The sequence below is a fragment of the Hyla sarda genome, chromosome 5, assembly GCF_029499605.1.
Source record: "Hyla sarda isolate aHylSar1 chromosome 5, aHylSar1.hap1, whole genome shotgun sequence".
Lineage (NCBI taxonomy): Eukaryota > Metazoa > Chordata > Amphibia > Anura > Hylidae > Hyla > Hyla sarda.
Window position 1 is genome coordinate 280,096,325 of NC_079193.1, and position 12,261 is coordinate 280,108,585.

Consider the following 12,261-nt stretch of genomic DNA (forward strand, 5'->3'; position numbering starts at 1 on the left):
AAAAAAAAAAAAAAAGGTTTCCAGCAGAGTACCCCTTTAATTCTTCATTATTTTATATGCTAGTTTTACAAAATCTTTTACCATTTTACTTCCATTGATGTGAACATAGCCGAACAGTATGGTCAGAATGCAATTTTTTATTCCTTCATGTGGTTTTCTGACTAGGCCAGTAAATCCCAGTCAATGAGAACTTGATGTGGGAAGCCTAGTAATATGCTAATAATTTGTTTTGTTGCCATCATTTCATTGTATCAGAAAGAAGAATCTACTTGCCCGGCTGATGGAACACTGGATATAGGTTGTGAGTCAGAATTGGATGGGACTGAAATGGCAGAGGCAAGCAGCAATGGGGAAGAAAATGAAGGTAGCACCCAGAGGAGTTGTTGACTTTTTTCTATTTTCCTGTTGTTTCATGTTCACTTTTGCATGTATGGCATGGCATCCATTCAAGTAATAGATTGTTTGTAATGTGTACAAGAAGTGTATGGGAATTGTTGCTTTTTTCACTTGATACTTTACACTCCAGGCAGCCATTGTTGGTCTGCTTCCCTATTTTAATTTCATTGTTGCATCTGGGTCATGTGATTCCCACTCAGACCAACAGTAAATGACATGCTCCGCTGTGTGGACCGAAAGACTTACCTATGTGGCTGACATACTGTGCAATGCAAGATTAAATGAGATCCCTCCTGGTAGCTCTCAGATCTTTCCTGTCAAGCTGCCCCTCCTTGTTCTCCTGCATATCTCTATGTAGTGAGTGCTGCTGAATAGATATAGACATTTCTGCCTTCTCAAAAGAGATCAGGAGAACAGTGATATAGTCTGTGAGTCCATACAATGATTAGCCAAAGTTCTAAAACTCATCCGAGTCTGTCTCTGCTGTGTACAGATTCTCTAGTGTGTCCTATTAGTTGCAGCTAGACACAGTTCCTACTTGTAAGGAGGCAGGCTGAAGCTGCATCTCATAGGAATACACGGAGACTCTGCAGGGGAAGTAAAGGTACAATTGCTTCTCTTAGGACTCAAAGCAAGTTCAGTGTGATGAGACTCCATCCCCTCCAAAAGGTCAGAGGAATCATGGGAATTCCAGGAAATGTGCAAAAACATTAACTCACTCTCTCACACTCTCTCACACTCTCACTCTCCAAAAGCCTTATCCTATCACACTAACCACCAGAGCTGGCTGAGCAGTGAACACAAACCATAGCAAAATTCCATAGAAAACTGAGCACAACCTTTATCTGTGAGCTGATCTCAGAGACCTCCTGTCCATTCCCGCAGAAGCCTTATCTTGTACTACAAATGCCAGCCAGCCTTTGTCCAGGCACATACAAATACACAGTTTTTAAAGTTTTTATAATTGCACTGTGTTTGAATAAAGCAATTTTACCTGCACTTTTCTATGTTCCTCTTTTCTTTGTTAGTTTATGTGATTTCAGAACACATAGCACCACAATCTTAGTTATTTTTCAGAGGTGCCCCCTTCAATACTGATATTAGTTGGGGGGTTCATCATGCACTGCAGTTTAAGTAAAGCTGATGCTCTTAATAATTTCATTGCTTTTCTACCTCCTGTCTTAGTAAACGGGTAGTGAATGCTCCTTCCTCCTCTCAGCGCTACAGGTTCATCTTCATGGAGGTGCAGCTTACACCATTACTCCAATGCCAGCCTGTCAGGGCTGCTGTATGAACTTTGGCATTTCAGCAACTGCCCCAGAGCCCTTGTGGAGATGCCAGGGATCAGAAAGACACTAAAGACACCAACATACTTTCTATAGTAATTTGTGTGTGTAAAAATTATATATATATATATATATATATATATATATATATATATATATATATATATGTATGTATATATCTATCTAATTTTTTTTTTTTTTTTTTTATTGAAGCATGCTCTACAGATTACACATGCTTCACACAAAGTAATGTGTCTGTTTTACATCTTACTAAATACCAGGAATCTGAAGTCTATTTGATCTCTTTATCTAAGAATGTTTCATGTTTTTGGACCTTGATTATTTTGTCTGTCTTCACTCTTCTTGTAACAAATGACCATGTGCTTTAATCTGTTTGTTCACAGTGTGCCTGAAGCAAGTGACTGAAGAGGCGTCTTCCAACCGAGTGCAGAGCAAGCTAGTGTCTTCCTTCCAGCAGCACACCAAAAAGGCACTAAAGCAGGTAGGAGCAGTTTATTCCCTTAAAGTGTACCTGTCATCAACTAAAATTATTTATATAACATAGATAATACAATTATATGTATATTTGTAATATACATTGGTTAAAAATATGTATATTTTTGTCCCTTCAGCTATTGCCTGTGTGTCTCTATGAGGAGTCCAAATACAGGAAGTGAGGGTTGACAAGCAGGGCTCTGTGTAGTGAGGACAAGCAGGGCTCTGTGCACTGAGGACAAGCAGGGCTCTGTGCACTGAGGACAAGCAGGGCTCTGTGCACTGAGGACAAGCAGGGCTCTGTGCACTGAGGACAAGCAGGGCTCTGTGCACTGAGGACAAGCAGGGCTCTGTGCACTGAGGACAAGCAGGGCTCTGTGCACTGAGGACAAGCAGGGCTCTGTGCACTGAGGACAAGCAGGGCTCTGTGCACTGAGGACAAGCAGGGCTCTGTGCACTGAGGACAAGCAGGGCTCTGTGCACTGAGGACAAGCAGGGCTCTGTGCACTGAGGACAAGCAGGGCTCTTTACACTTGAGGACAAGCAGGGCTCTGTACACTTGAGGACATGCGGGGCTCTGTGCACTGAGGACAAGCGGGGCTCTGCACTGAGGACAAGCGGGGCTCTGCGCACTGAGGACAAGCGGGGCTCTGAGCACTGAGGACAAGCGGGGCTCTGAGCACTGAGGACAAGCGGGGCTCTGAGCACTGAGGACGAGCGGGGCTCTGAGCACTGAGGACGAGCGGGGCTCTGAGCACTGAGGACGAGCGGGGCTCTGAGCACTGAGGACGAGCGGGGCTCTGAGCACTGAGGACGAGCGGGGCTCTGGGCACGGAGGACGAGCGGGGCTCTGGGCACGGAGGACGAGCGGGGCTCTGGGCACGGAGGACGAGCGGGGCTCTGGGCACGGAGGACGAGCGGGGCTCTGGGCACGGAGGACGAGCGGGGCTCTGGGCACGGAGGACGAGCGGGGCTCTGGGCGCGGAGGACGAGCGGGGCTCTGGGCGCGGAGGACGAGCGGGGCTCTGGGCGCGGAGGACGAGCGGGGCTCTGGGCGCGGAGGACGAGCGGGGCTCTGGGCGCGGAGGACGAGCGGGGCTCTGGGCGCGGAGGACGAGCGGGGCTCTGGGCGCGGAGGACGAGCGGGGCTCTGGGCGCGGAGGACGAGCGGGGCTCTGGGCGCGGAGGACGAGCGGGGCTCTGGGCGCGGAGGACGAGCGGGGCTCTGGGCGCGGAGGACGAGCGGGGCTCTGGGCGCGGAGGACGAGCGGGGCTCTGGGCGCGGAGGACGAGCGGGGCTCTGGGCGCGGAGGACGAGCGGGGCTCTGGGCGCGGAGGACGAGCGGGGCTCTGGGCGCGGAGGACGAGCGGGGCTCTGGGCGCGGAGGACGAGCGGGGCTCTGGGCGCGGAGGACGAGCGGGGCTCTGGGCGCGGAGGACGAGCGGGGCTCTGGGCGCGGAGGACGAGCGGGGCTCTGGGCGCGGAGGACGAGCGGGGCTCTGGGCGCGGAGGACGAGCGGGGCTCTGGGCGCGGAGGACGAGCGGGGCTCTGGGCGCGGAGGACGAGCGGGGCTCTGGGCGCGGAGGACGAGCGGGGCTCTGGGCGCGGAGGACGAGCGGGGCTCTGGGCGCGGAGGACGAGCGGGGCTCTGGGCGCGGAGGACGAGCGGGGCTCTGGGCGCGGAGGACGAGCGGGGCTCTGGGCGCGGAGGACGAGCGGGGCTCTGGGCGCGGAGGACGAGCGGGGCTCTGGGCGCGGAGGACGAGCGGGGCTCTGGGCGCGGAGGACGAGCGGGGCTCTGGGCGCGGAGGACGAGCGGGGCTCTGGGCGCGGAGGACGAGCGGGGCTCTGGGCGCGGAGGACGAGCGGGGCTCTGGGCGCGGAGGACGAGCGGGGCTCTGGGCGCGGAGGACGAGCGGGGCTCTGGGCGCGGAGGACGAGCGGGGCTCTGGGCGCGGAGGACGAGCGGGGCTCTGGGCGCGGAGGACGAGCGGGGCTCTGGGCGCGGAGGACGAGCGGGGCTCTGGGCGCGGAGGACGAGCGGGGCTCTGTACAGTGAGGTTCTGTGACATGCTACTGGCCCACTAATGAGGATGATTGACAAGCCAGGAGCCTACACAGAGCCCTGCTTGTCCTGCCCTCACTTCCTGTATTTGGCTTCCTCACAGGCAATAGCTGCAGGAACAGCACTTTTCACCCATAAATATACACATTTTTTAACCAACGTATATTACAATTATACATATAATTGTATTATCTACATTATATAAAAAAAATGTATTCACTACGGGTACACTTTAAGGTCGGCTGGTGCTATGGCAAAGAATGTCACATTGAACTTTTCTCTTTAAGTCCACGGTCTAAATCCATAACCTCCCCAGTGTAAGTACAGTATATTAGTTTTATGGACAAAATCAGCAGTCTGTCTATTCTCTCTCTAATGGACATGCTGATCTTGCCCCTGAAATACATCTTTACGGTTTCATTATATACTGTTTCTGAAGCTGGGTGTTGAATAAATAACATTTTTAAAGGGGTACTCCACTGGAAAACCAATTTTTTTTTATCATCTGGTGCCAGAAAGTTAAACAGATTTTTAAATTACGAAGAAAGCAGGTAAATGCCAGCGATTATGAAACTTCACCTTTATTGGAACCACGTAAAATTATCGACATGGAGAGACAAACATTTAAAAATTCCAGGAATCAGCGCCAAATGTTTGTCTCTCCATGTTGATGACTTTCCGTGGTTCCAATAAAGGGGAAGTTTCATAATCGCTGGCATTTACCTGCTTTCTTCGTATCCTTGGAGGACTTTATTGCCGTGCGGTGGCCGGGTGAGCTGACTACTCTTCTACTTAGATTTTTAAATTACTTCTATTTAAAAATCTTAATCCTTCCAGTACTTATCAATGCTGTATGCTCCAGAGGAAGTTATTTTCTTTTTGAATTTCCTTTCTGTCTGACCACAGTGTTCTCTGCTGACACCTCTGTCCTTGTCAGGAACTGTTCAGAGCAGGATCAAATCCCCATAGCAAACTTATCCTGCTCTGGACAGTTCCTGGAAAGGAGCAGTACTGGAAGGATTATACATTTTTAACAGAAGTAATTTACAAATCTGTTTAACTTTCTGGCACCAGAGGATTAAATTTATTTTTTTCCAGCAGGGTACCCCATTAAATCAGACATTCTCTTGGTCAGCTGTAGACTTATGTTAGATGTAGTGCAGCCAGAAATGTTTTCTGTCACATACATTGTGCATGTTCGATGAGTAGATGGTCTCTTCTCAATGTAATGCCGGTGCTGAATCATGATCCTCTACTTTCACAGCATGAGTCTCCCACACAATGAGGGAGAGATTCTGCTGGCATCTCCTCTTTCTCCCAGTGTCGTATTGACCATCTCTAGTCTACATTTTTTGGTTTGTAGAGATGTTTTGTGTTCTCCATGCGATCTGATGGAAGGTGAAGAGACTGGTGGAATCCTTTACCTGTGTCACTTCCTCTTGTTTGGATCTGTAACTTTTCTGTAGCTCGAGTGACCTCATTTCTCTTCTAACTTTTTGGGGAGGAATTTGACTAGTGAACAGCTGCTGTGTAGTTTTGTGGGGGAGATATTACCTGCAAAAACTTCATTCTTCTGCATTGGTTTCTTCAGGATTCGAAATTTGGCTTTAGCATTGATTATACCAGTGTTTGCCAACCAGGATGCCTCCAGCTGTTGCAAGACTACAACTCCCAGCATGCTTTCCGGGAATGCTGGGAGTTGTAGTTTTGCAACAGCTGGAAGCAACCTGGTTGGAAAACACTGGGTTATACAGTCTACAAATCTTTTATCCATGTAGAATATCTGTATGAACATTTATTCACTTGAATATAGATGTGCTGTAGTTCCCCCTACCCAGTAGGTGGTCGGGCGCTGCTATGCAGGGATAGTCTGTTAAAGGGGTACTCCGGTGCTTAGACATCTTATCCCCTATCCAAAGGATAGGGGATAAGATGCCTGATCGCGGGAGTCCCGCCTCTGGGGACCCCCGGGATCATGCACGCGGCATCTCGTTTGTAATCAGTCCCCGGAGCGTGTTCGCTCCGGGACTGATTACCGGTGACTACAGGGCGGGCGGCGTGTGACGTCACACCTCCGCCCCCGTGTGACCTCACGCTCCGCCCCTCAATGCAAGCCTACGGGAGGGGGCGTGATAGCTGTCGCTCCGGGGATTGATTACAAACAGGGTGCCTCGTGCATGATCCCGGGGGTCCCCAGCGGTGGGACTCCCGCGATCAGGCATCTTATCCCCTATCCTTTGGTTAGGGGATAAGATGTCTAAGCACCGGAGAACCCCTTTAAAGGGCCACAGCACTGAAGTCCATTTATTCTCAGGATCAGTGGGGTTCCTTAAAGGGGTATTCCACTAAAAAAAACTTTTTTTTATTTTTATATTTAAGCAGATTTGTAAATTACTTCTATTAAAAAAAATCTTAATCCTTACAGTAGTTATAAGCTGCTGAAGTGGATTTGTTCTTTTCTTTCTGACTCTGTGCTCTCTGCTGACACCTCTGTCTGTCTCTGGAACTGTCCGAAGCATTAGATATTTGCTATGGGGATTTTACTCCTACTCTGGACAGTTCCTGAGACAAGCAGAGGTGTCAGAAGGTCCAGACACTATATTATGAACTACACTAACTTTACAGCCCCTGACTAAGGCCCATTAGGTGGGCCGAAACGCGTCACCTGTGCCCCCTATGTCCATGTACTGAGGTTTTATTAATAAATTGCTATGTTGGATCTACATTGCGCTGGACCTTCATATTTCTTCAGCCCCTGTAGCAGAGTCAAATAAAAAAATAATAATCCTGGAATACCCCTTTAAGTTCAACATCAATCAATATAAAAATAAAAAAAATACATAATGGGGATTCATCTTGGTTATGGTGTGAAGATTAAGGAATTGGAGAGAAATTTACTCGAGTAATTCTACTCGCTCATTCCTCTCCAATTCAGTCAGCAGTGAAAAACCCAATAGAGTTTAACTGTATGTTTACACTGAGGAGTTTCCGCAAGCGGAATTCCGACGCTGAATTCCGTTCCGCATGAAGAATGAACATGTTCATGCGTCTTTGTCCCAATGAAATCAATGAATTTTTTTTTCAGCCCGACACCGTTCTGCACGGAATTCGCATGGAATTTGTACGGAAATTCTGCTCCAAAACAAAAAGGGAAATTCTAATTGGTGGTTGTCATCCAGCAAAAAAATAAAAAATAACATACGGTTTCCTCCTGTATTCCGCACAACAAAAAAACTGAAATTCTGCCAATTCCTCAGTGTGAACATACCCTAAAGGGGTTCACCAGGGCTCTGATATTAATGGCTTAGTGTATTGGAGAGGAATTCCGCTCACTCATTCCTCTCTAATTCATTCAGCAGTGCCAAACCCCCTTGATTTCAATTGAATTCCGCTCCTCAGTTCACACTGAGGAATTTCTGTGAGTGGAATTCTGGTGCGGAATTCTGTTCCGCGTGAAGAATGAACAGGTTTGTTCTTCATGCAGAATCCGCGTCTAAACCGCATAGACCGCAATGTTAATTTTTTTTCTGCTGAACGCCTTTTCGCGCGGAATTCGCTTGGAAAAGGGAAATTCTAATTGATGGTTGTAGTCCAGCAAAAAAATAAAAAAATAAAACTGTTTCCTCCTATATTCCACACAGAAAATCCCTGTGGAATTGGGATTTTTAAGCGAGAATTCCTCTCCAATTCCTCAGTGTGAACGTACCCTTTTTCTTGAGAGAGTCCATTAATATCAGATAAGTGGGTATCCAGCTCCTTCACCCTTCACTAGTCATCTGACTGAGTATTCACTGTGCTCCAGCAATATACATCCCCTTCGTTATTTCCCAGGTATATCTCCCTATGTAGCAGCCGGGCCCAGTACTCAGGAGCTGCTATACTATGACAATGCTGTGCGAAGTAAACAGTGGAGGTGACACGGCACTTGTCATATGGTGTGGGTCATCCAATGTTCATTTCACACACCCGAATGCTGCACTGTGACCATTATATGGAATGAGTGATTTGCAAATGTTAACAAATTATGCTTAAAAAGATTATGAGAACGTCCTATACATACCTCAGCTTTTTTTTTTTTTTATGTATCCTAGTGTATACCCATCTTTTGTATTTAATGTAGAAGTATTTAGTAAACTTTTATATATTTATAATTATTTTAGCAAACTTTCCTGCAATCCTATGGACTGTGCTGGTATGTGCAGGCACATCTCCTAATGCTTTGTTGTGTTGGTCTTGCATAGTAAAATTTACAATGTCTGAGGAATTCACCTGTATAGTGTGACCCTTCCTTATTCTTTAGGTAGGAGTCTGCTAGTATGATCCTATAAGATTTTTGTGGTTTGTTCTATACATATAAATGTCATTTTCTTTGCTGTAAATCCATTTTTATTTCCCCTAAAGGTTTTTAGGATCTACTGTTCAATTAGATAATTTGGCACCTGGTGAAGTGTTAAACAAATTTGTAAATTACTTCTATTTAATCTTAATCCTTCCAGTACTTTTCAGCTGCTATATTCTCCACAGGAAGTTCTTTTATTTTTTAATTTTCTTTTCTGTCTGACCACAGTGCTCTTTGTTTGCCAAAAAAAACAATAACTTAGAATTTGCTAAAAAAAAAAAATGTCAGCGTAGAAACAATATCAAAACTAAGCAAATGCCATTGATCTAAAGTGTATTATTGCTTATATGTATTGCACTTGGGCCAACTAAGAGCCCCTTCTTACCGCAGGCCCCCTAGGCAATGCCATAGCTTATTTCCTTCAATTTAGAGTCTGCTAGGTTTATTCTATCATTTTCACTTTAAATGTCTCTACACTCCAGGTCATGGACCACACAGGTCCATTGTGTTACAGTTTTCTAAGGTGAAAAGGGTTCAGTCTCTCCTTTCACCTCAGCCAATGTTGTCTTTTGTGTTACTGCTCTGCAGTGGATGAGAATAACCTCTTTGTAATGTATTAGATTTACCATTGCTTGCTCCTTGTGCTACAAAGCATGTGTTTATTTTTTTATTTTTATGGTATTTTGTTTTCTGCTGAACTACGGACGGCTTACTGTAATATATATATAAATATATATATATATATATATAATATATATATATATATATATACACAGTGATCCCTCAACTTACAATGGCCTCAACATACAATAGTTTCAACGTACAATGGTCTTTTCTGGACCATTGTAAGTTGAAACCAGACTCAACATACAATACTACAGACAGTCCAGATCTGTGAAACGTGTCAATGGCTGGAAGAACTGACCAATCAGAATAGGCATTCACTGGTAAAACCCCTGTATTACTGAAGCGTATGCACTGACTGATGTCTGGTAGCACCTCCCTACAGTACAGGGAGGTATTACATGTTCTGTACACTTTACCTGTGCCAGGGTTACCTGCTCCCCTGGACATCAGGTGAGGGCAACTCCGTGTTACTTTTTTAGGACACTGCGTGTTCTGTACAGGACCCTTAAAGAGTAGCTCCCACCATCCTTTTTTTTTTTCTTCTTTCCCTGCCTATTGCCCATCTTTCCCTAACCCCCTCCCTGCCTTAATTTTTTTATTTTTTACTATTTTAGAAATGCCTTTTTGTCTGCCTGGTAGTGTGCTCACTACCAGGCAGACTTCCTCAGCAGGCACAACGTCACTGATGCCTGCTGGGGCCGGCACCTCCGCCCTCGGTTCACCTATACAGGGTGCCTCCAGCTGTTTTACCGCTACAACTCCCAGATTGCCCTGACATCTATCGGCTGTCAGGGCATGCTGGGAGTTGTAGTGGTGAAACTGGAGGCACCCTGTGGTGACAGCATCCCCCCGCCCCCCCCCCCCCCCCGCTGAAAGCAATACATGCGGCGCTAACCCCCGCCCGCCCCGCTGACAGCAATACATTTGTTATGGCCGCAGCGCTATGCAAACCCCCCCCACCCCGGGCGCTAAATTCTCCCACCCCCACCCAAATCAGACATACCCAAGTGCTGTGCTGAGTCCTTCCTGAGGCAGCAGCAGCAGCGGCGTATGCCGGGAGGCGGGGACGGTGTGTGAGGCCAGGGAGCCAATGTGCTCTCAGCGCTCACTCCCTGCCTGGCTAATTGACAGGCAGGGAGCGTGCGCAGGCTGAATGAATAAGGACTGATGCCCGGCCGGCATCAGTCCAAATTCAGCCGTGACGTCACGCCAGGCTGCAGCCGGCCACTAGGAGGGAGACCCCTAGTGGCCGGTTTTCAAACGTAAATTACACCATATTAATAAAAAAAATAATAAGGAAACTATATTAGAGATATGTTGTAGTACATAAGTACTACAACATATAAAAAAAAAAAGTTGGTGACAGTGCCCATTTAAGAAGCTCCTGTCCTCTACATAGCCCAGTGTTTCCCAAGCAGGGTGCCCCCAACTGTTGCAAAACTACAACTCCCAGCATGCCCGGACAGCCGAAGGCTGTCCGGGCATGCTGGGAGTTGTAGTTTTGCAACAGCTGGGGGCTCCATGCTTGAGAAACACTGACACAGACAATGATTTACAGCTCCCAGCAGATCTTTCTTACTTTTATATGTAAGTATTTTCTTTATCTGAATTAGTTATTTACTTATTTTTCTTTAATTCTCACTTTTTGGTACCTTTAGAACCAATTACCAGGTTTCCATAGAGTTCTGGTCTCAACATACAATGGTTTCAACATACAATGGTCGTCCCAGAACCAATTAATATTGTAACTTGAGGGACCACCGTGTGTATATGTGTGTGTGTGTGCGTATATATATATATATATATATATATATATATATATATATATATATATATATATATATAATTTTTTTTTTTTTTTACTGCTGCTGTTATGTTTGTTAGCTTGACCTATTTTTATTCCGGTGTGCCTTAAATTGTAATTGAAGTGTAGTATAGGTGCCCCTGCTGTGCTGCTGCACGATAATGTCTTTTATTTATGTTGCGGCACATTTAATGTAAGTGCAGAGAAATCCTCGCTGGGAGCAAATTCCTGGTTCTTCGTCTTACTATGTCATGTGAAATACTGAATAGCACAGAGCATGACAAGCCAAATACGCTTTCAAGTCTTTAAATATGAGATTGTATTTTCAGAAAAGATGTCCTCATAGCAGTATATAGTGTGACAGCGTTATAAACTTGTCATTATTTCCAACAGTCGCTTGTTGTCACGTTGAATGGAAGTTTCATATTTAATTTTAGGAATTTATTATGTTTATAGGTATTTTGTGTTTTCTGAGACATCAGGTACTTCTATTTATTTTGTTTTGTTTATGTTTACTGCCATTTCAAATAACTTCCATACATTTGATAGCCTATGCGATTTTAACATACTTGTAAATCAATTTACTTATCCCAAATGACTCCTTTTAAGGGGAACTCTAGTACATTTAATACTATCCCCTTTCCACAGGATAGAGGATAAGTGTATGATCAGGAGGGTCCAAACAGCTCGGACCCCCATATTTTCCTACCCGGGGCCCCTGTTTTCTGAAGATTTTTGTTCAGAATACCGGCTTCCCATCTGCGTGAAGCGGCGGTGGTTGACACCACCTCTACATGCGTCTATTGGAGAGCCCGAGATATTGGCTTGTTTTTTTTCCCTGTTAATATGTAAAACTATATATACACTGTAAAACAACAACAAATGTATACATTTTAAGCCAAAAAAATGAAAGACAAAAAAGACAGGCAAATATAAATTCCTAAAACACTTAAATATTATTGATTAGAAATGTTATTTGCCCAAAAATGAACCACAAGATAGCCACAGAGACAAGTTAAAACCAATAAAAAAAAAACATGTATAAGACATGTTTTTAATTGTTTTTAAGTTGTCTTTGTGATCCTGTGGTTCATTTTTGTGCATATAATATTAATATATGTTTTAATTAATTATTTGGGTGTGCATGACTTTATATCTGCCTTTTTTTAAATTAAATTACATTTTTTTATAACATCTGTGGCGGAAAAAAAGTATGCACTTTTTTTGTGCCACAGAAAAGTGGTGTG

The 12,261-nt window shown here is 45.4% G+C and overlaps 1 protein-coding gene across 3 annotated transcripts in view; it reads left to right on the forward strand.

Moving 5' to 3' along the window:
* Nucleotides 1-12,261, forward strand: part of ASXL3 (ASXL transcriptional regulator 3) — a 157,216-nt gene that overhangs the window by 83,600 nt on the left and 61,355 nt on the right. For 2 of the 3 annotated variants that reach the window (XM_056521809.1, XM_056521810.1), the window contains 2 exons: nt 256-364; nt 2,087-2,184. The exons of the other annotated variant lie outside the window; for it this stretch is intronic. In XM_056521809.1, coding sequence (XP_056377784.1) covers nt 256-364; nt 2,087-2,184 — 207 coding nt within the window. The remainder of the gene's footprint in view (nt 1-255; nt 365-2,086; nt 2,185-12,261) is intronic. 3 annotated transcript variants of the gene reach the window in all.